We start from the raw sequence: 23,008 nt of genomic DNA, 5'->3' as shown, positions 1-23,008 counted from the left end.
CACATAATATGTATAAAAAAGTGGATTTTGGGTCATATAAACCCATAAATACTACACAGTGTCCCTTTAAATCTATGATAACTTTATCGCACTGTGAGACAGACACACTCACTCTCAGTGGAAACTGGAGTTTGTTAACCACTCACTCTCCCACACCAAAGCCCATAGAGAAAACCTGTGATTTTAGCTCACAGGGACACAGGAGCTGCTGGTCTACTGCTGCCTCGTGTGGTCACTTTGGTGAATCTGAACAAAGGATTTCACACGCCAAATTGTACAAAATAAGACATTTTAAGTTAGTGATGGAGGCAGCAGTGGATCAACAACTCCTGTCTGCTGTGATGTTAAAATCACAGATTTTTTGGTGTGGGAGAGTGAGTGGTTTACCGACTAGACTAGTTCTTGGCACAGGGGAGCACTGGGGGGCTCACGCCAGAGTCTACCTCCTAAATCCACACCTGACTACCTGAACTATCCCTTTAACATGTTTCCACATCTTCTTCCATGTCACATCGTGATTAAACGTGAAGCAACAAATTAGGTTCACGCTGTTCGCTGAAATTAAATCCCACAGTTACACCAGCGGGCCACGTTTTACTTTCCGTCCCAACTTTTGTCTCAGCTCTAAATTTAGTCGTTAATTAATGTTCTTGAAGTCTTTTATTAACGAAAACTAAAGTATACATTTAATTCTCAAGTGACAAATGTGATTTTTAGAAAATGTTCATTAATATTCAAGTTTAAATGTGGTTATAGCAGCACTATATTCTCAATGAATCAATGACAGAACTAATGCGACAATGTTTTTGTTCAAGTGTCAAATATATGCTTTTTCTAACATTTAACTTAAATATTTACCTCACCGTCACACGTGATTGTACCAGTGAACATATTAATTGATAAAAACCATTCAGTTCAGGATTGATTTAATAAACTATGAACTCATTCATTCATAAATTGTAACTGAAAGAAGTAAAACTGCTTATTTTCTGCTGTAGGATTATATAACTGCCCTTCAGTGTTTTGTGTGTAGGTGTTTTTAGGTTTTTTTTAACCTCCTCAAAGTTATGGTTGCAGTTTCCACCGCCCACGCTGCACGGGCTGCGTGGTGGAGCGTCCACGTGAATGTTTGGGGGTCACTGGAGTCAAAGCTACCAAGCGTTCTCTCTTTCCCCGAGAAATCCACTCGTGTAAAAAAATAAATAATAAAGAGCCTTTGTTGTATTTTTGTGGAGAGAGAGAAGAAATCTGGAGGAGCTCAGCTCAGCACTAATTATACATCATCCCAGGAATGACACTCCAATACGGAAGTTGAAGTCGGGGAAAGTGATGATGCAGGGTTTTTTTCTTTTTTCCTCTCCCGAAATGTTAAGCGAGGCTTTAATTGGAGGCTAAATATGGTCAGTGTTTCTACACGACGGAGCCAATTAGGCCAGTGATCGCACGTGTAGAAGAGCTGGGAAAGTTCATGTCATGTCACGTCGAGTCGCCGCCGCCGCCGCCGTCGTCGTCGTCGTCGTTGCTGCTTTATCTGAAAATCGGCCGAAACAGCAGCTTGGGCGTGTGATGTCCTCACACACGACACAAAAGCTTGTTCTTTGTTCCTGCGATGAATCTGTGAGCGTGTAGAAGGAAAAACAGCCTCGCAGCTAAATGGACTGTTATAAAAGGAGGTGTGAAGTGGTCACTCACCCAAAAATCTGCAAGCAGGGAAAAAATATGAACAATATCAAATAAAAGACTGCGTGGACAAACAAACTGTGACTGTATCTGGCACACACCAGCCGCGCTCACCACTTCATCACTCCTATCTCATTTTACTCCCTAATGATGGCTTTTATCGTCCACAGCCAGACACTTTTTATGTCCCCGCTGCCCTTTACATTTCAGCCCTGGACCTTTTGTCACTGTTCATCTGCTGAATATCACACAGACTGGAGGGTTTCACCACTCAGGTCTATTTATTTTTTATTTTTTATTTTTTTTACAGCACATTAGGAGAGGCGATGCTCAAATGTAAACTTTTTTAATTAGAGAAAATAAAACAGACAGCGAGTGCAGAGACATCTAAGGAAGCGCAGCTTTGAGCTTCTCCAGGATGATTCTGTTTATCTGCTCCACCGTCCTTGACTTTGACGACGTTAGGATCCACTGAAATGCTAATGACGGGAACACAAACAGACAAATTGTCGCAGTGAAACTTTCACCACCGCGTGTGTGTGTGTGTGCTCGCTGTAATAAGTCCTCTCCCGTTTCTGCACATTTTTATTCCCCTTCGACCTCTTTCACACACACACACACACACCGTGACACGTGTGTGTGCGCTCCACAGCCACCTCTATCTTCAGTCGCCATATGGTTCACACTTTGATGTTAAAGAAAACACACAATCCTGTGGAACATTTACATTTGCAGCCTGAATTCCGATAAAGTGAAACCGAGCGTTTGTTCACAGCAAATGCAAAATAACCTCTGAGTCGAAAATGATGTTGAAGATTTAAAGAGATAGCGCAAGAGTAGCCGCTGAACACGAGACTCACCTTTGAAAAACAGAGCCAGATTATGTCTACGATGTCTTTAGAACGTGTTCGCGTCTTTATCTCACTGTGAGACAGACTTTTACGAAAGGAAACCGAAGTTTCTAAACCACTCACTCTCCCGCATCAAACCGTATAGAGAAAACCACTGATTTTAGCTCGCAGGGACACAGGAGCTGCTGGTCTACTGCTGCCTCGTGTGGTCATTTTGTAACGATTTCAGATGCCGAATTTTACAAAATAAGACATTTTTACTTAGTGATGGAGGCAGCAGTGGATCAACAACTCCTGTGTGCTGTGATGTTAAAATCTTGTAAAATCACTGAATTTCTCTTTGGGGTTTGGTGCAGGAGAGTGAGTGGTTTTTCAAACTTGAGTTTCCTGTTGGAAAAGTCTGTCTAACAGTGAAATAAAGCAGTAATCGTATACTTTATATATTGTGAACTTGAGTGTGTATATTTTATTTGGTTTCTTTCTGAGAACAGAGGATATTGGTGTTTGTACAAATTGTTAAACTCACTGAAGCTAACTGTGATTTGTGAATGTGAGATTGTCAGATTGATGAGTTGAGAGTCGGTGTTTTTCCTCGTGTCCCCGCTGGCAGCCGTCTTCTCACTGAGAGCAGGCCTTACATAACCACTCTTCATAAAAACCTGAGCTATCGCTTTAAATCTTCTCATTTCAGGTGATTTAGCATCGCCTGCATAACAAGAACTAATTAAACTTGTCAGAATCGAAATGTAAAGTTTCTGCACGAATGCAAAACCCTGAACTCTCCCTTTTAAAAACAAAGAAGTCAGGCTTTCTTTTGAGGTGCTTTAAATGATATGCACGCAGGAGTTGGTGCACGAGAATGCAGTAACACACAAAGTGTGCTGTTTTTCTTGTCATTTTCCTTTTTTAATTTGTTGCACTTAGTTTATAAATAAATAAAGAGAAAGCGGGAGCCTGCTGTTGACTGACTACACAAGTGTTGTTTTTTTTATGATAAACAGCCGTAACCTCTCTGCGTCTCCTTGTTTATGAGCAGAATGCAGCATATGCTGCGCTTCAGCGTCGGCCTCTCCCACTGCGATCCTCGCCGCTCTCCTCGCCGCCTTAAATACGCCTCGCCGATCACCTTGAGAGCGCGCAGGCCGCCTTTGATTTATTGTAGCGGCCTGGTTGCTTCTCCATCTTCGACCCCGGCTTGTCACAACGTGGCTATAATTGGGAGACGCTCATGACCCACCTAACACAGCAGCCCAGGCAGAGGGGGAGGCATCCTAGGGAATTCTCCCCCCCCCTCGAACTCCCTCTCTCATTTTTTTCCTCCCCCTTCTCTTTTCTTCCTCTTCCAGGGAAAGTAGGACACCCAGCAGCACCATTAATTGTTTTGCCCTTTATATCTCAAAAACAGTAGAAGAAGAAGAAGAAGAAGAAGAAGAAGAGAGAATTGAAGCCTCATTGTCTTTCTTGCGCTCTCCTTGTTTGCAGGAGGCCGCGGCCAGCTTCGCTGAGTGGGAGCGCCTGATGAAGGCCCAGGGGTCAGGGGTCGCCGCCACAGACAACCCCTTCACTGAGGTCATGAGTCTGGTCACAAAGATGTACAAGCAAACAGCCATAGCAAAGGTAATGAGAAACCAGGTGGTGGTGGAGGTGGTGGTGGAGGAGGATATCTCATTTTAGCCCAGTTCACTGTCAGATTTCTATCTTACGTGGAACATAAATACTCACCTGAGCACAAATGTGTATCAGTCCACAGCTGAAAATAGTGCCGACGATAAGAATACTGACGCTTTTAGAAACTGTCGACAGATAGAGACGTTTGCCAGGAAACTGAAATGTAACCCTAACCCTTTATTTATATATCATCATCCACAGTCTAAAGTACCATTGCTGGTTTTACACGTCTTTATCTCACTGTTAGACAGACTTTTACAACAGGAAAACTGTAAGTTTGTGAACCACTCACTCTCCCACACCAAAGTCCAGAGAGAAAATCACTGTTTTAAGCAGCCAGTGACACAGGAGCTGCTGGTCTACTTAGTGATGGAGGCAGCAGTGGATCAACAATTCCTGTGTGATGTTAAATCGACAAAATTCTCTATGAGGTTTGGTGTGGGAGAGTGAGTGGTTTACAAACTTCAGTTTCCTGTTGGAAAAGTCTGTCTAACAGTGAAATAATAAAAAAAAAAATGTCTTCAGATGTTGTAGAATTAAGCAGGAGTAAATGTTATCAGGTGTGCGAACCAAAACTATTCCGATATTAATAATTTACGATCAATTAAGTGACAAAAAAGACATTATAACTTAGTGATGGAGGCAGCAGTGGATCAATAACTCCTGTGTACTGTGATGTTAAAATCACTGATTTTCTCTATGGACTTTGGTGTGGGAGAGTGAGTGGTTTACAAACTTCAGTTTCCTGTTTAAACAGCGATATAAATATATTGAAGTGGATTTTGTCTTTGTCAGTTTTTCCTGCATTGTCCCTTTAAGAGTTGCATCAGTTATTGCGACAGAGTTTTGATTATATTGCAGTTATTTTGGTCAGGACACTTTTATAACACCTCCTGCCAACCCTGACAGCAGCTAAAAGTTCATCTCGTTGTAATAGTTTAGTGGTTAAAAAAGTACTCGGTGTGCACGGTGACATCATTAGCGCCACACTGACACGCCGTCAGCCAATCAGCAGCAGCGTGATGGACGTCTGCCCCGCGGTCATGAACTCCTCTGAAAGCGGAAAAGTTCCGTATTAAATGTGTGAGCAACGTCGTCCTGCTTCGCTGTGAGCGATGTGACGCCGCAGCATCATGATCAGAGCGTTTGTCCAACCACTCAGCGAGGAAGCATCGCCATGGTAACAGAGCCTAATGGTCGCCCAATGAATGCACTTAGACAAAGTAGGGCGTTATAAGTGAGGTATTATTTAGTTGTGTCCAGTCTGGCATGATTACACCTTATCTCAAAGTTGCACGCTGCACTAAAATAGCATCTCTGTGATGTTGTTGCTATGGAGACTCCGCCGGCTCTCAGTCTGAAGTGACATGTTTTTAACGAGAGCGGACTCGCCGATGTGGGAAGGTGGCTGCGTGTGTACAGCGTGAGAATGTAACGAGCGTTTAGGGTTGAAGTCGGCGGCGATGCACAGTCGTCGGCCGCTCTGATCCTGACGCCGACACCTTCCTGGTTCTGTCACACTGTAGCCGTGCTAACACGCTGTCCCTCTGCAATCATCCTCCATCTTCCTGGGCCCCACATTCCTCTCAATTAGCCCGACGCCCCCGAGCCACGAGGAGCGTGGCCTCCAGGTTAACAAAGACCGGAGATAACCTCCAAATGCAATCACCGCACACTTCCTCACTCTGCCTCCCAGCTCAGATCCTTTTCTGGGCTTTTCTGCTGGTATTTGCTGATTGGATTTCTGCTCAGTTTAGCCTAACACTGGACCTCCTTTCATTACCCCCACACACACACACACTCCTCCTCCTCAAAGCCGATACGGCGAGTCCACACTCATTTCCTCTCCGATCGGTTTTTAGACTCAGACTCACTGTCACTACTTCAGAAAAGCATCCTCTCATCTTATTTTGGATCAATGTCATGGACGGAGATTTCGTTAGATCCACACGTCTGTTACAACATAATCACACACACACACAACAGTCACTCGCAGTGAGTCCATCAACAGTAATGTCATTCAATTTCCTCACCATTCATAATGATCTTATTTACCGTTCGTGTTTTTCTGCGATGTTTTCTGAAGCTGTTGAACTGCGTCTTATAGCCCATATTTTTACAATAATTGCAGCAATAATGTCAAAGTATTTTGCTCAAGATGAACGTGACTGGAAATGTTCACATTGTTCCAATTTACTTACATTTCTGGGCAAAGTAAGTCGTGTTTCGTATCGTAACATGTTTTTGTAGCATTATGACATTTATTAAACATTTTGTAGCACAAGTAATGTTTTTGTAGTATAAGTAATATTTTTGTTGCGTTTTTTGTAGCGTAAGTAATGTTTTGGTAGCGTTTTTGTAGCATGAGTAATATTTTTGTAGCATTTTTTTGTAGTGTAAGTAATGTTTTTGTAGCGTTTTTTGTCGCGTAAGTAATGTTTTTGTAGCGTAAATAATGTTTTTGTAGCGTTTTTGTATCGTGAGTAATATTTTTGTAGCGTTTTTGTAGCGTGAGTAATATTTTTGTAGCGTTTTTGGATTGTAAGTAATGTTTTTGTAGCATAATATTTTTGTCACGTAAGTAAAGTTTTTGTAGCGTAAGTAATATTTTTCTAGCGTAAGTAACGTTTTTGTAGCGTAAGTAACGTTTTTGTAGTGTAAGTAATATTTTTCTCACGTTGGTAAAGTTTTTGTAGCTTTTTTTCTAGCGTAAGTAATATTTTTGTAGCGTAAGCAATGTTTGGTCAAGTAAGTTATGTTTCCGTACATTAGTAGCAGGTTTTTGTAGTATTACAAAACATTTTTTTGCGAGGTATACAATGATTTTGTAACATTCCAACACTTTCTGATCAAGTAAGGAATGTTTTTGTACGTCAGTAACATGCTTTTGAAACGTCATTTTTTATTGCATGAATAATTAAATATTATTAATAATGAAGTAAATTTCGTAATAGTGTAAGTAGTGATGGTGCAGTGTCGTTCATGTTTTTGGTCAGGTGAGTTCAGACAGAAGACTCCATGTCCTCGTCACAGATGAGGTGATTTCAGATTGTTTTAGAGCCAGATTTATCGCAGTCAGATCATGAATCATAAGAGTTTTAGTCGGGATAATCCTGACATTAAATTCTCAAACCCATGTCTAATCTGTGTCACTGGGACGAGCAGCGCGGCCCCCACCTTCCCGGCCTCCCACCTTCCTGTCAGTCTGCCTTGCGATGGAGCTGCCAAACGCCTTTGGGGTATTTTTATTGCTTTACCCGCCAAGCATCTGCTCCCAATTACCCAGAGAGGACAGCTCTGATGCTGGACTTTAAAGTGAGCTAACGGGCCGCTACAGACAGCCGAGAAGTTTGTGCACTAATTAAACTCAGCGGAAGGAAGCTGGCGAAGCCCGGCCGTCAGTAATGAGGACCCCCCAGATCAGAACAGGGTCGGCGGGCCTGGCGGACAGATTCATTATCAGGCACATTGGCTAATTATCAGCGCGGCAAAGCAGAGGTTTCCCCCAGCAGAGCAGGTGTGATGGCTGCAGAGGTTGTCAGGTTGCGGGAGGTGTGGAGATTATGAGGGTGGGATTCACACCGTGGAGAAAGCCTTGTCTCCTAAACCATCGAGCCACTTCTCCGCTCCACTCAAATCAAAAAGCCCACCGTTCCTCCTGAGCTGCTGCTATTCTTGGGAGCCTTTTTGGCCCGAGGCTCTGAAATGAGCCGAGGCCGGATGCTCAATGTCACGCTCACGCGGCAGCAACATCCTCCCGGGCTTCGCAGGAGGCAGTGGCGTGAAGGCACGGCCACCGCAGCCGTCACAGTGTGATCGCCCGGGCAGCGGCGGCGGCGGCGGCGCGCTGAAATGATAGATACGGATACCTGCAGGGCACGGTTAACTCTGCTGCCTCAGCCTTCGTTAGCTTCACACTGTCAATCAAGGTCGGCGCAGGAATAAAATAAGCAGGACGATGATGCGTTTAAGGCCTTGTTACTTTCAGACTTCATGAATAAAACACGACCAAGAGGAAATTATGAAGCAAATAACTGCTGAGTAAAATAGTCGCCGCAGAGAGCACAGATTATTATGCTGCAAATGATATATGTTTAACTGAGTCTGAGGAAACTTACTTACATGTTTTTTTAAGGGATAATTCAGGTTGTGCGTGAGACAAATACACGTGGACACAATCAAAGACAGATTTGAGTAAAAGACTCCGCGAATAAAATCCACATTTAAAGAACATGTTCACGTCTTTATCTCACTGTGAGACAGACTTTTCCAACAGGAAATGGAACTCACTCTCCCACACCAAAGTCCATACAGAAAAACATGCATTTTAGCCATCACAGGAGTTGTTGATCCACTGCTGCTAACTTCAAATGTCTGATTTTTCTTTGAAATCATTCGTTCAGAGTCACACGAGGCAGCAGTAGACCAGCAGCTCCTGTGTCCTTGTGAGCTAAAATCACTGATTTTCTCTCTGGACTTTAGTGTGGCAGAGTGAGTTTCCTGTAGATAAAGATCTGAGAGTGGCTGTCTGTCAATTTAATGACATTTACATTTAATTTAATACATTTTGGTCCATTTTTTTTATTTCCACTGGATCAAAAGGGCAATTTCCTTGTGTGTGGTGTCACCAAACCCCACCCCCCCACACACACACACTAATCATATCTCCATGTTGTGAGTTATTGATTTGTTCTCACTATCTGCGAGCTGACAAATGCGCCCCCGTCGATGTGTCGGCCGCGTCCTTTTAAAGGCTGAATCCCTGGCATTCAATGGAGAATCGATCTGTCAGAAGAGGAAGGCGCTGTGATTAATTGACTTCTCCACTGATCTCGCCGATTCCTGTGTGTGGTCGAGCAGTATGGTGATAGATTCAGTCGCTCTCTTTCATCAGTGTCTATTTCTGATCTTCTCTGTGTGTGTGTGTGTGTGTGTGTGTGTGCAGGCGGGCGCTGTGAAGGACTACATAAAGATGATGTTGGAGGCCGAGCAGCTGAAGTTCCTGGTGTTTGCGCACCACCTCACCATGCTGCAGGCCTGCACCGAGGCCGTCATCGAGGCCAAGGTAACCGCAGACGCCCGGCTGTAAACAAATAACATCAACAACCACACAAACACACATTTTCAGCTTCCACGCTGCTGCTTTTCATGTGTTTTCATGGTAACCGAGCAGAGATCAGTCGCACACTCGCGCGTTCAAAGCCGTCGCACAACCCCCACGGCAACTCGTGGCCTTCGCCGCTCCTTCATCCCCGCCGCTCCCATTAAGACGCAGCTCTGAACACAATAACCCACTGATTACGTGTGTTTATTTATGGATTTACACTCATGTCTGTGTGACACGTCGTCGCCTTCTCGCTGAAGGAAACGCGACGTGTGTCCTGGAAGCCCGTCGTAGGTTTTACCATCAGTGATGACCGTAGCAACGAGACGTCACAACAAAGCACAGGCGACTGTGGAGCGGAGAAGTTTAACGTGATTTTATCGTCTGCATTGATTTCACAATAGTTTGACTCATGGAACCAGGAAAATATAACATTTTATTCAATAAGATTCTACATGATTATTTATTTTTGAAGAGCCAGTGCTTTACTTACACTTACACCAAACCCCATAGAGAAAATCAGTGATTTTATCTCGTGGGGACACAGGAGCTGCTGATACCAGAGGCGATAGTGTTTATAAACCACTGCTAATGCTTTTATATTGTAAAATTTACTACAGCCAACACAGACACAGGAAAAAACATGTTCTTTATCCACTTAATAAAAGACTCACATGATAAAATCCTCTTTAGACAGACTTTAACAACAGGAAACTGTAGTTTGTAAACCACTCACTCTCCCACACAAAAGCCCATATAATAGAGAAAATCAGTGATTTTAACATCACAGCACACAGGAGCTGCTGGTCTAGTGCTGCCTCGTGTGGTCACTTTGTGTCACAGGTAAATCTGAGTGAAGGATTTTAAATACAGAATTTAACAAATAAGACATTGTAAGTTAGTGATGGAGGCAACTCCTGTGTGCTGTGACGTTAAAATCACTGATTTTCCCTATGGGCTTTGGTGTGAGGAGAGTGAGTGGTTTACAAACTTCAGTTTTAAGCAGTGAACATATTCTTAAGATATTGTAGACTGAAGCTGACGTAGATTATATTGAGTGAGTCTTTTAAATGGCAAAAATCTACGCTCACGTGACAACATTAGCCGCCATTTTACTTCTGCGTCTCTTAAAACTCTCAATCCGCTCTCCTCACAGCGACAGCTCATGATTTTCATGAATGGGATTAACTTTATAAAACAAAACAATGATCCCTGTACAGTTTCACAGCAGTCGAGACACGAGGAGACATAAAAGAAAAACAGCGACGCGATCGTCACGTGATCGGAGGCCATTCACCGCCGCAGCCTCTCCATCGCGCCATCACGTCTCCTGCCGTTGCTTTTTTTATCCCGTCGCTGTTAATTGGTGAGTGCGAACGCAGCAGAGAAGGAGCGTCTCGCCGAGTGACGTGTTATCACACGTCGTACAACTGCATTACATTCAGCCGACACCTCGTCGACCCCTGTGAGGCGCACAAACACACACTCGCACACACACGTGTGCGCACAAACACACACTCAGAGATACCGTTTGCTCGTGATGAGTTGTGAAACACACCCTGAGACACGAGCTGTGCAGGGAAAGTTTACTTTTCTTAGACTTTTCTTTAAGAGAGAGAGAAAAAAAAGAAGAGAAGCTGTTGAGTGATGATTAAGAGATGAAAAAAGTTTTGTTTTATTCTATAACCTTTTTTTTTACCGTTGCACCTGTGCTACACCGTACAGCTGAATTTAGCGCACAAGTGGGAGACTGGTATAATTCAGGACTTTTGACATCTGCTGCGGTTCCTGAGCCTGGAGCTCAGTGTTCAGTCTGAGTTAATCATCAGTGTGACAGAGATTTGACTTAGAAACACAGCAGGACTATGGATGAAGGAATAAAAATCAACTATGGAGCCAATTACCTCTGGTTAGTGGGTGAAGTATGGACACACGCTGCACATTTAGGGTTTCCAGGTTAGCATTAAAGGCCAATTCAGCTGGAAACGGCTTTAAAAAGGTAAACGGTAAAGACAGAGATGAACATTTGTGCCAAAACTAAATCTAAAAACACAGTGATGGATGGCGCAGGAATAACACAGACTGTGTTTTAACAGTGGGCGGCTTAAAGGGATAGTTAACGCTCAGGTAGACTCATAACTGTACGGATGCATCATGAATCCATTCATCTGCTTTTTAAGATAATTAAAACAAGCTTTTACTGATTTTTCAGCTTCTCAGATGTGAATATTGTCTGGAAATATTCGACAGCCGAAAATAATTGTTATTTGCAGCCAACAAAAGACTCAACCAATAAAATCAACCTTAAGTTTGTAAACCACTCACTCTCCCACACCAAAGCCCATAGAGAAAATCAGTGATTTTAACATCACAGCACACAGGAGTACTTACAATGTCTTATTGTTTTGAATTCTGCATTTTAAATATTTCATATAGATTTACGTCAGTGACACAAAGTGACCACACGAGGCAGCAGTAAAATCACAGATTTTCTCTATGGGCTTTGGTGTGGGAGAGTGAGTGGTTTACAAACTTCAGTTTCCTGTTGGAAAAGTCTGTCTACAAGTCCTTAACATATTATTCATAAGAGGATTTTATCATGTGAGTCTTTTATTAAGTGGATAAAATAATTGTTTTTCTTGCGTCTGTGTTGACTGGAGTAAATTCAGCAATATAAAAGCACCTTCGCTTCTGTTATATCGGTTTCATTTTAATTGATGTGTTTGATCAGTTGCTGGCAGACTAAATATTGTTATGATATAACGGTGTCTTTTTCTCCTCAGGTTGGTTATATCCGCATCGATGGCAGTGTCCCGTCGTCAGAGAGAATCCAGCTGGTCCACAAGTTTCAGAGTGACCCTGAAACCCGAGTGGCCGTCCTCAGTATTCAGGCTGCTGGACAGGTGTGTAAAATCTCCTCTGTTTAATGTAACAGTGAAAGCGACTCTGAGCCCGACACGCCGCGTTCTTCACGGAGCGTGGATTTTGATTGACACTTTTTGCTTGGTCGGGTTAATGACTGTCAGGCGGCGGGAAGTCACCAGGACCAGTTCATTATCACTTTCAAATTAGCTGTCAGTCAAACTGATCAAATCAATTGACGATGTCCTGAAGTGATGAATGGTTGTTTTGTATCATGAGTTAGAAACTTAGTGGAATATTTCATGTGTTTTTTTAAGTTTTTTTTTAGTGTGGTCATATACGACGACTCATCTAATAAAATTTATGTCAGTTTAAGAACACGTTTCACGTCTTTATCTCACTGTTAGGCAGACTTTTGTAAACCACTCACTCTCCCGCACCAAAGCCCATAGAGAAAATCTGGGATTTTAGCTCACAGGTACACAGAAACTGCTGGTCTACTGCTGCCTCGTGTGGTCACTTTGTGTCACTGATTTAAAGCCAAATGAGGGATTTTTAATGCTGAATTTAACAAAATAAGACATTGTAAGTTAGTGATGGAGGCAGCAGTGGATCAACAACTCCTGTGAACTCCTGTGTGCTGTGATGTTAAAATCACTGATTTACTCTATGGGCTTTGGTGTGGGAGGGTGAGTGGTTTACAAACTTCAGTTTCCTCTTGAAAAACGGCTGTAGTTTCATTAAAATCTCAAAAAAATTTCATTTTAATCAGTGAAATCAGATGATAATTGATCACTCTACTTTTAATTTCTACATCATCATTTTTAAGTGAACATGCATTTCTCCACTTTAACGAGTCAATCTTACTTATTACTGTGAACAATAGAGCTGGAATTAATGCAAATAATAACAACTAACAAGCTAAACAGAGCCACGTGACTCATCGTGTCGTATTACATGACTGTAATTGGTTTAGTATATAGAAATGAAAGCAGAAAACGTGTCCAACTTCAAAATTCGTTGACATCAATAAGTCCAAGTGAATGAACATGTGCAGAAATGTGATGCGTGCGGAGGAAGTAGGTGCTTGAAGCACTTGTGAGGCAATTAGCATTTAATATTCTTTTATTGAGCTGAATTTCCTCAAATTAAATGTCATTAAAAACAGACTGGAGTGTTCCACTCGTGCTGAAGGAGCTGTTTTTTTTTTTCTCCTGATTGGTTGGTATTTGTGTGTTTTCTGTCTTCAGGGTTTGACGCTCACTGCTGCCAGCCACGTGGTGTTCGCCGAGCTCTACTGGAACCCCGGTCACATCAAACAGGCCGAGGACCGGGCTCACCGCATCGGACAGACGTCCTCGGTCAACGTGCACTACCTCATCGCCAAGGGAACCTTTGACGCCGTCATGTGGTCGATGCTCAACAGGAAGGTAAACACATTCGGTGCTGATGATGAGCAGATATATCAAATTCTGTTTCAAGGGATATTCTAGGTTCCATATCAGCGGGGAAACAGCATTTACTTTCCAGTGGCACTTAACAAAAGACCCTGTTAATAAAACCTACATCAGTTTAAGTCCATGTCCACGTCTTTATCTCACTGTTGGACGGATCGACGAGCGACACGGAGCATATAGCGTTCGCACCGTTCCGTCCGTCCGTCATTCCGTCCGTTCGGACTAAAACGAATACCTTCCTTCACATTTTGCAGGATTGTTTAGTGGGTGAATATCTCCAGGCGTTTTTTTTTCGTTTTGTCCAAAAACCTTTTTTTGAATTTTTCGTGAATTTTTACGCGGTTTTTTTGCGGGGAAATGTGAGAAATGTGTAAACGGCACTTTACGAGCTTGTCAACACGATAACTTGACAAATATTCGACATATTGATGTCAAACTGGCACTGTCCATGCCTCTTACAAGTATCTTGGACAAGTTCGAAGATGGGTGACCTTGATCTACTTTTCAAGGTCACAGCTGCACTTGTAACTTGGAAAATAGCCAAAAACCGGCACTTTTCAACCTTGTCAACGCGATTACTTGACAAATATTTATTGTGTTGCTGCCAAACTGGCACTGTGGATGCCTCTTACAAGTATCTTGGATAAGTTCGAAGATGGGTGACCTTGACCTACTTTTCAAGGTCACAGCTGCACTTGTAACTTGGAAAATAGCCAAAACTGGCACTTTTCAAGCTTGTCAACGCGATAACTTGACAAATATTTATTGTATTGCTGCCAAACTGGCACTGTGGATGCCTCTTACAAGTATCTTGAACAAGTTCGAAGATCGGTGACCTTGACCTACTTTCCAAGGTCACCGCTGCACACCACATGTCCAAAGTGGCCTTCATTGCCTATGCAAATTTTGCTTTACAATTGGCATAAAAATGTGGCCGCATGGACTCAGCGCAGAGCATTAGTAGTCGTTGACTATCACCACTCTAGTTCCAACAGGAAACTGGCGTTTCTCTCCCACACCAAACCCCATAGAGAAAATCTGCGATTTTAGCTCACAGGGACACAGGAGCTGTTGAGCCACTGCCGCCTCCATCACTTAGTCCAAATATGTTATTGTTTTAATTCGGTGACTGATATTCTTTGTTCAGGTTTATTTCAGTGACACAAAGTGACCACACGAGGCAGCAGTATACCAGCAGCTCCTGTGTCCCTGTGCGCTAAAATCACTGATTTTCTCTCTGGGCTTTGGTGTGGGAGAGAGAGTGGTTTACAAACTTCAGTTTCCTGTTGGAAAAGTCTGTTTAACAGTGAGATAAAGACGTGAACATGATCTTAAGATATTAAAGACTGAAACTGACAGACATTTTATGTGCTGAGTATTTTGGGGCTAAAGTCTGTTGGCAGCCATGTTTACAGTGAAGCTGAGCATCTGTGTCTCTGGCAGGTTTCCGTTGCCTGCAGTCAGCCTTGACCATGTGTCACAGCCACAACAAAACATGTCCAAAAACTCCAAACTATCCTTTCAATGAATCCTCGCTCTAATCAGGCCTGTTTGTGCGAATTCCCCGTGTGCTTCAGGAGACAGTGACCGGCAGCACTCTGAACGGAAGGAAGGAGTATCTGAAGGCCGACCAGGCCGACAAGGACACGTGGGAGTTCCTCAGCTTCGCCGAGGCGTGGACGCCGAGCGAGACGCCGCTGTCGCCACAGCTGGAGGGAAAAGCAGGGCGTCAGAAAGACGGCGTGTTCTTCACTCATGTGAGTAGAACCTGTAACTAACTCTGAAGTTTCACACAGACCTGAACGTGGTTGTGTTTTTTGACGGTAGTTAGTTCCCAGTGGACGACAGCACAGGAGTCTGACCATGATCCATATCAGAGAACATCATCCATGTAATAAAAGTTTGTGCTTTAAGAGAGTAAAAACTAACTCAAACTTGGATCTGTGTCGGCAGTTCGAGAAGGAGAAGCAGCACGACATCCGCTCCTTCTTCTCCCCGGGCGCCAGCAAAGAGAAGAAGAGGAAGAGAAGCGAACATGAAGAAACATCTCCCTCCGTCGTCTCAGAGACGACCACTGCAGTGTCAGCGAGTGGAGATGAAGACAAGAGGGAAACGTCTGACCTGGAGCTCTCCCCGCGGCTGAAGAGAATCTGTGAGCCCAGGTCTCGACTCAGAATGAGCAGCCCCCGCACTCCCGTCTCCTCTGTGAGTCCACGGAGGCTGAAAGATCACGACCCTGCACCCGAGGCGTGGAACTGTGAGGCCTGCACCTACGCTAACAGCAGCCTGCTGCCGTACTGCGAGATGTGCGAGTCCCCGCGCTCGTCCCCAGGTACGATAAATTAACACGCGATCAACAGTTTAAAGGTGAAGTAAGTAGTTTATAGTGCCATCTAGAGGAGAGGCTGAAATTTACAACAAAGAACTGCTCCTCTGCTCACCCCCTCCCTTCCCTGAGCGCTACGGTGTCCTCAGCCGGTCAAATGTCGTCCTCGTCGCCTTTCTCCGTGTCAGCAGATGAGGTTCGTGAGGTGAGGGAGAGGGCGGAGCTACCGCAGCCGTAGCAGACGAAGCGGAGAGAGAGGAGGCGGGACTTCTGCAAAAAGTAAAGAGACGCTTGATTTGTTCTCTCGCGTTTGTCCTTACAGGCTCCGGTAGAAACATGGCGTCTCGCTGCTAACAGTGGCTATGCAACCGCGGCCCGCGACCATGTTATTTGACATGACTTTTTGAAACACTACGAAAATGAAACAAAAACTATTATACAGCGACTAGACAATGCAGGAGCACATAATATGTATAAAAAAGTGGATTTTGGGTCATATAAACCCATAAATACTACATATTGTCCCTTTAAGTTAGACAGATTTTGTAAACCACTCACTCTCCCACACCAAAGCCCATAGAGAAAATCAGTGATTTTAGCTCACGGGGACACAGGCGCTGCTGGTCTACTGCTGCCTCGTGTGTCACTGATTTAAATCATATTGAAGGATTTTAAATGCAGAATTTTACAAAATAAGACATTTGAACTTAGTGATGGAGGCATCAGTGGATCAACTCCTGTGTGCTGTGATGTTAAAATCACTGATTTTCTCTATGGGCTTTGGTGTGGGAGAGTGAGTGGTTTATAAAAGTCTGTCTAACAGTGAGATAAAGACGTGAAACATGTTCTGAAGAAAACGCAGACTTCAGGAGTCCTATGTTGTCGGTCAGCTGTGGCTCCGCCCTCCTCTGTTTCACCCAGTCCTCCATTTCTGACACAATATCACTGCGTAGGAAGTATCTTAACATTTCTGTCTCTGCGTTCGGTTTGAATGCTAAGATTTTTCCATTTTTAATCCCTCGCCACCATCTCTCAGTGATTTGTTTTCTCATCAGGACAAAGACCGTCAGTCCACCGTGTCTGCTTTGAACTGAAGCACGCGGCGCGGAAACCCACTCAGTGCATTATTTTCCCTCCTGTCAGGATCAATCGTCACAGTCTGTTGACATAATAGTTGTGAACAGCGTTACAGATTTCACCAGATGGAGATGCATGATAGAGCGAGATGGAGGCAGGTTTGCCAGAGTCTGAAATAGCTCCGTTAGAGGAGAATATTCTCTCTCTCTCTCTGTCTGCAGATGACAAGGACGCAGTATAATTCTCACCTGTCAAACTCACAGACAGAGAGGACAGACACATACCATTGCTGCAAACGTCTCGCACAAAGTTGGAAAAAGTTGAGGCGGCTCTCGTTGATAACTCTGACAGCCTATGATTGTGTTCCACTCAAGTGAGGGGAGGGGAAGTCGGCGTGACCCGGCGGCTGCAGGTCCACATCAGCTCAGAGACGGCTCTTTGAAAAATGTCCTCAGGTTGTTTAGTTCTTCTGTTCATCGTCAGGATCTTTATACAAACAGCTGATTGAACCTGTGATTTTGACTTCGTTTGTAAATCCCTCACTCTCCCACACCAAACCCCATAGAGAAATATGTCGATTTAACATCACAGCACACAGGAGATGTTGATCCCCTGCTGTCTCCATCCGAAAGTTCTAATGTGTGAATTTGGGATGTGAAACCCTTTGTTTCGATTCACCTCAGTGACACAAAGTGACCACACGAGGCAGCAGTAGACCAGCAGCTCCTGTGTCCCCTGTGAGCTAAAAATCACTGGTTTTCTCTATGGGGTTTGGTGTGGGAGAGTGAGTGCTTTACAAACTTCAGTCTCCTGTTGCAAAAGTCTGTCTCACGGTGAGATAAATCACAGGTAGATTATATTATGTAACCCACACGCTTAAATTGCAGATTTTCTCCATGGAGTTTGGTGTGGGGGAGTGAGTTGTATGAACCAGGACAGAAATCTTTATAAATCTAAGTCTAAGTGATTTCAGAGTGTTCAGAAACCACATTATTTCACAGTTATCGCAATAATACTGGTCAGGATAATCAATATTTTTATATTGCCCTATGCCGAGGCAGCTTTTAAAGCTGAATGTTGCCCAATTGCACCTTTATTTATCGTTTTTAAAAAAAAAAACATTTGACTGTAAAGTCTCTTCATGTTTGTGCAGGATCTATATTCAGTGTTAAAGTTCATTGAACACTGGTCGGGGTGCAGGTGTGTTTGAGGCTCAGTCTTTTCAAAGTTAGGACATCATACAAAACACACACACACACACAAAGAGAGAAGTTCAGCCTACATTTCGTGCAGCAGATGCTTGCTAAGTGTTGAGCTCACTCTCACACTCTCGTCTTTGTCGCCGGGCCACGCAGGGAATATAACAACCTGCTAAATTTGTCAATGACAGGCTGTGCTGGAAAAATAACAACAGCGTAGATGCAGATGTCTGTCGACCCGACTCTGCTGCTGCTGGAAACGTTAGAGAATCATCAGAAGCGTTTTCCCCCCTCAGGAACAACGGCTTCTCACACTGAAGACACAGAGAGATGTGACGCTGCGTCTCACACACACACACACACACACACGCGCGCACGGTGTCGCTGGAATTAACGATGGAAAATCAGAGCGTGACACGAGGACGTCAGAGGGAGCGTTTGGTTCCCGCGTCGCGTGAAAACACATCGCGTCAGCAGCTGCAGAGAAATAAAATTTAGATTTCTTTCTCTTAATGAATCATAAGGTGTCGCCCGTGATGTCTACAGCTCATCTTAAAATTAATGATCAGGGTTTTTAACAGTTTTTAATTTTCTCACTCTGAGGTAAACAAAAGCAGCTTCTTTTCTGACAACAGTTGTCAGTGTTATCAGCTTTAAATAGCAATGTTGTTCCTCCCTGAAGAAAAAAAAAGAAAAAAGAGGGAAAGTTAAATAGTTCTGCAGTGTGTCGGAGGACTGAGCTGGAGTTTAGTAACAGAGGAAGGAAAGCAGGTGATTGCCTGGGGGCGCACACTGAGTGAGGAGAGTGCATTAGTCCACAGCAGATAACAATTTTAAACAGTTCATTCATCCATCTTCTATTTAAAATCTGAAATGCAGTCCATTTATCCTGGTGTTACGTCCAGGCCAGACTCAAAATTGCAAAAAATCCTGGTGGAATAATTAACCGTAAATGATTAATATTGGAATAGTTTTGTTTTGCACACCTGATAACTCTTTTTTTCCTGCTTAATTCTACAATATCTGAAGAATACTTTTGCCACATTATCTCACTGTTAGACAGACTTTGTGAACAGGAAACTGAAGTTCGTAAACCACTCACTCTCCCACACCAAACCCCATAGAGAAATGTGTTGATTTAACATCACAGCACACAGGAGCTTTTCATCCACTGCTGCCTCCTTCACTAGGATCAAATTTCTTATTTTGTGACTTGAAAACCCACATTTAGATTAACATCAATGATACAAAGTGACCACACGAGGCAGCAGTAGACCCGCAGCTCCTGTGTCCCCGCGAACTAAAATCACTGATTTTCTCTATGGTCTTTGGTGTGGGAGAGTGAGTGGTTTACAGACTTCAGTTTCCTGTGGGTATAGTCTGTCTAACAGTGAGATAATGTCGTGAACATGTTCTTAAAGATATCGTAGAGTCATCTCTGTGCACAGGGACACTATCTGACAAAAACCTGAGCATGCTTTGAATTCGACTCAAACAGGATCTTTATTGTCAGTATATTCTCTGACAGTGGACACACATCAGTCACCAGCAGTTTGTCTCTCAGCACCTTCAGCTGGAGACACTCACAGGATGAAGATGATGTGCGTTCTGTGTCTCTGAACCTTTACCTTGTCTTTGATGCAGCTGCAGCTTTTCCAGAGTTTAATGTCAGATCGTGTCATGTGTTTCCAGCTGTAGTTTGTTTCCTGTAATCCGTAATCTCATCACTGCACACACAACGCGGCCCTCGCCGTGGAGGTGACCGGTAAAGTCGAGGTTCGGCCCTTTAGGATTCTTAACATCTTCCTCGGCGGGGACAGCTTAGCACAAATTGAGTCGTCTCTGTGCGGTCTCGCTCGGCTTGTTAGTGAAGGGGGGCGTCGATGGCGGTGGCGATGGCAGTGGCGGCGGGGCCGGGAGCCCGGAGACTCGGATGACATTTGAGGAAAGCGACCAGAGGCTGGCCTTTTGACGAAACAAGCCACAGAGAGGCGGGATCACTAATTAGCCCTCTGTGTCCCCGAGTCTCGCAACTTACTGCCTTGTTAGATTTCACACCTCGAGTTCAACAGCGGCGTGAAAGACAGGGTTTTAAATATAACGACAGGAGCCGAGGAAGTAAAGTGTATGAAACCTGTGTTAAAGATTTACACGTGTGCGATGGTTTCTACCTTCAAAAGACCGGCCTTACAAGAGCCATTCTTAATAATTAAAAGTCTGCGGATGGTAATGGTGTAATCCCTGCATTCATTAACATTTCTCTGGCTTATATTTCTGCTTGACCTTAACGGAATTGCACCATTCTGCCTGAGTGAGAATCACAGGGATGCTTTTTAGGAGTGGAAGCCTGATATCAGCGCACACGGTGGCGCGTGCCGCTCCTTCACCGGAAGATCTACGACGGGCAGTCGGCCATTATCAGCCGCGTGAGCGCCACCAGCCGCCGCTGACAATTATTTTGTTTAGATTTGATTGTGCGTGATGCAGGCGAGCAATTAACGAAAGCAATGTGACGCTAACATAATTCACTCTCACTGAGGATTATACCGGCTGTTTGATCTGAGAGGTGAAGGTGTGGGGGGTGAGGGAGCCAACGAAAACAGTGCTTCAGTTAGAAGAGTCGGTTATTATCATTGAGATAAGATAAAAAAGGTATTCATTTGATAAAAGCATAAACCACTCACTCTCCCACACCAAAGTCCATAGAGAAAATCAGTGATTTTGACATCACAGCACACAGGAGCTGCTGCTCGACTCTTGATCCACTGCTGCCTCCATCACTAAGAGCAAATGTCTTATTTTGTTAAATTCTGTGTTTGAAATTATCCGTTCAGATTGACCTCAGTGACACAAAGTGACCACACGAGGCAGCAGTAGACCAGCAGCTCCTGTGTCAGTGATTAAAACAGTGATTTTCTCTATGGGGTTTGGTGTGGGAGATAGAGTGGTCTGTCTGTCAACAGTGAGAAAAAGACGTAAACACGTTATTATGTAACACACCGTACCTGATACAACCACACTTCAAATATCCTGCACTGAATCTTTGATGCATCATACAATGATAATATTATAATGTAAAAGAATTCCCTGCTCTGCTCATGTCTGTCCATCTCACACACTCACATCCTCTCAAACTGTCAGTAAAGGACTTATGACAGCTAATAATATCACTAATGAGCCATATTGAGTTTACTTTGATGTCAGCAGTCATTTTGTCACACTGTCACTCTCTTCAGATGATGGATATCTCACTGGGGATTGAAACTCTTCAAAGTCTGATTACAACTCGGCCAATAAAGTCATCTTCATCTATCTCCGTCTCCCTCTCTTTGTGTCCTGGCTCAGGGCCACGCAGGCCTCGGCGACCTCCGCCACCCGAGACGGAGCAGACGCGTGCCGTCCTCTCCGGCTCTGACAGCGAGCCAGAGCTCAGTCTGGGAAAAGCCCGGCCTCGGAAACGCTGCAAAGGCAAACAGAGCGGGGAGGAGGAGGAGGAGGAGGAGGAAGAGGAGGAGGACCAGCCTCAGAAAGACAAACAGAAACCGCGAGAAGCAGAGGAGGACGACAAGCGGCGGCTCAAAGGCAAACAATCAGCGGGAGATGGAGGCGACAGCGTGGCTGCTGGTGGCAGCTGCCTCCCCCCTGACCACACACAGGGTAATCCCACCTGCAATCTTCTCCTTTTCATATCTAGGGAAATTGGCTGCTGCTGCTTTGTCACCTGCCCATATAACGCTGTTTAATATCATCACTTCAAACCAATAAGGGAATAGAACTCATTCCATATGGGGCTGGGCATTATTATTCCGACTATTATTAGTATCTAGTTGAGGATATTGCCTGTTTCTGCTCTCAGGAAGCTCCGGGAGATATTGAGTGAAAACCTGCACTAATCTCCTGAGTGCAGATGTTGAAACATGTGACCTGACCTGACCGTCCACTCACTAACTGACAATCGTTTTTTTTTTAATAAAGTCGCTTTAATTACCTTAAAGTTCCCCCCTTGCACCGAGTGAAACACGACCTGCTTCCACGTCCACTCAGGTTATAAGTGCTCATGTCTGCCAGAAACTAATTCCCACTTACACACTATGTAATATTGCAAATGAACACCTCTGTGTTCAAGTCTCTGAGGGATACACAAAGCAATAAATTGCTCTAATTACAAAGAACTAATTACAGCATGTGCAGTATGAAGAGCTCTTAAAAGAAAAACAAAAACAAATTGCCTGACGAGCAGAGATGAGGACACGCCGGTGACCTGGGCGTGGCCTCTGAAGGCGGCCAGACGTTTTCAGGTTGGCGTTATTGAAGAGTGAAAGTGAGCCGATGATCACAGGCGCTTAACGTGGAGATGAAGGTTTTTAAAGGGAAAGCTTTCCTCACACACACACACACACTCATTTAAAGCTATATTATCACCCAGAGAGTGTGTGGAGTGTTTAATTTCATCATCTCTGCAGCTTCATGTGCTCCCTGATGCTCTGAGTCTGCACTCCTCCTCACTCCTCCTCCTCCTCTTCACTCCTGCAGAAGGAAAACACAAAGAGTCAGAGAGAGGCCAGCTTTTCTTTTTAAATGACACAAGCAACAACTGTAACACCTGTCGTCTCACAGAGAGTCTGTCTGTCTATCTGTCTATCTGTCCGTCTATCTATCTATCTATCTATCTATCTATCTATCTATCTATCTATCTATCTATCTATCTATCTATCTATCTATCTATCTATCTATCTATCTATCTATCTATCTATCTGTATATCTGTATGTCTGTCTGTCTGTCT

The 23,008-nt window shown here is 44.0% G+C and overlaps 1 protein-coding gene across 1 annotated transcript in view; it reads left to right on the top strand.

The window, feature by feature from the left end:
• The window catches only part of zranb3 (zinc finger, RAN-binding domain containing 3), a 71,468-nt gene that overhangs the window by 19,435 nt on the left and 29,025 nt on the right, over positions 1 to 23,008 (top strand). The window contains exons 8-14 of the mRNA XM_083908836.1: positions 4,014 to 4,148; positions 9,145 to 9,264; positions 12,087 to 12,206; positions 13,416 to 13,595; positions 15,200 to 15,379; positions 15,576 to 15,954; positions 21,570 to 21,881. Of these exons, the coding sequence (XP_083764962.1) occupies positions 4,014 to 4,148; positions 9,145 to 9,264; positions 12,087 to 12,206; positions 13,416 to 13,595; positions 15,200 to 15,379; positions 15,576 to 15,954; positions 21,570 to 21,881 (1,426 nt within the window). The remainder of the gene's footprint in view (positions 1 to 4,013; positions 4,149 to 9,144; positions 9,265 to 12,086; positions 12,207 to 13,415; positions 13,596 to 15,199; positions 15,380 to 15,575; positions 15,955 to 21,569; positions 21,882 to 23,008) is intronic.

The sequence above is a fragment of the Microchirus variegatus genome (assembly GCF_963457635.1).
Source record: "Microchirus variegatus genome assembly, chromosome: 22".
Taxonomy (NCBI): Eukaryota; Metazoa; Chordata; class Actinopteri; order Pleuronectiformes; family Soleidae; genus Microchirus; species Microchirus variegatus.
This window is presented reverse-complemented; position numbering and strand designations above follow the sequence as displayed.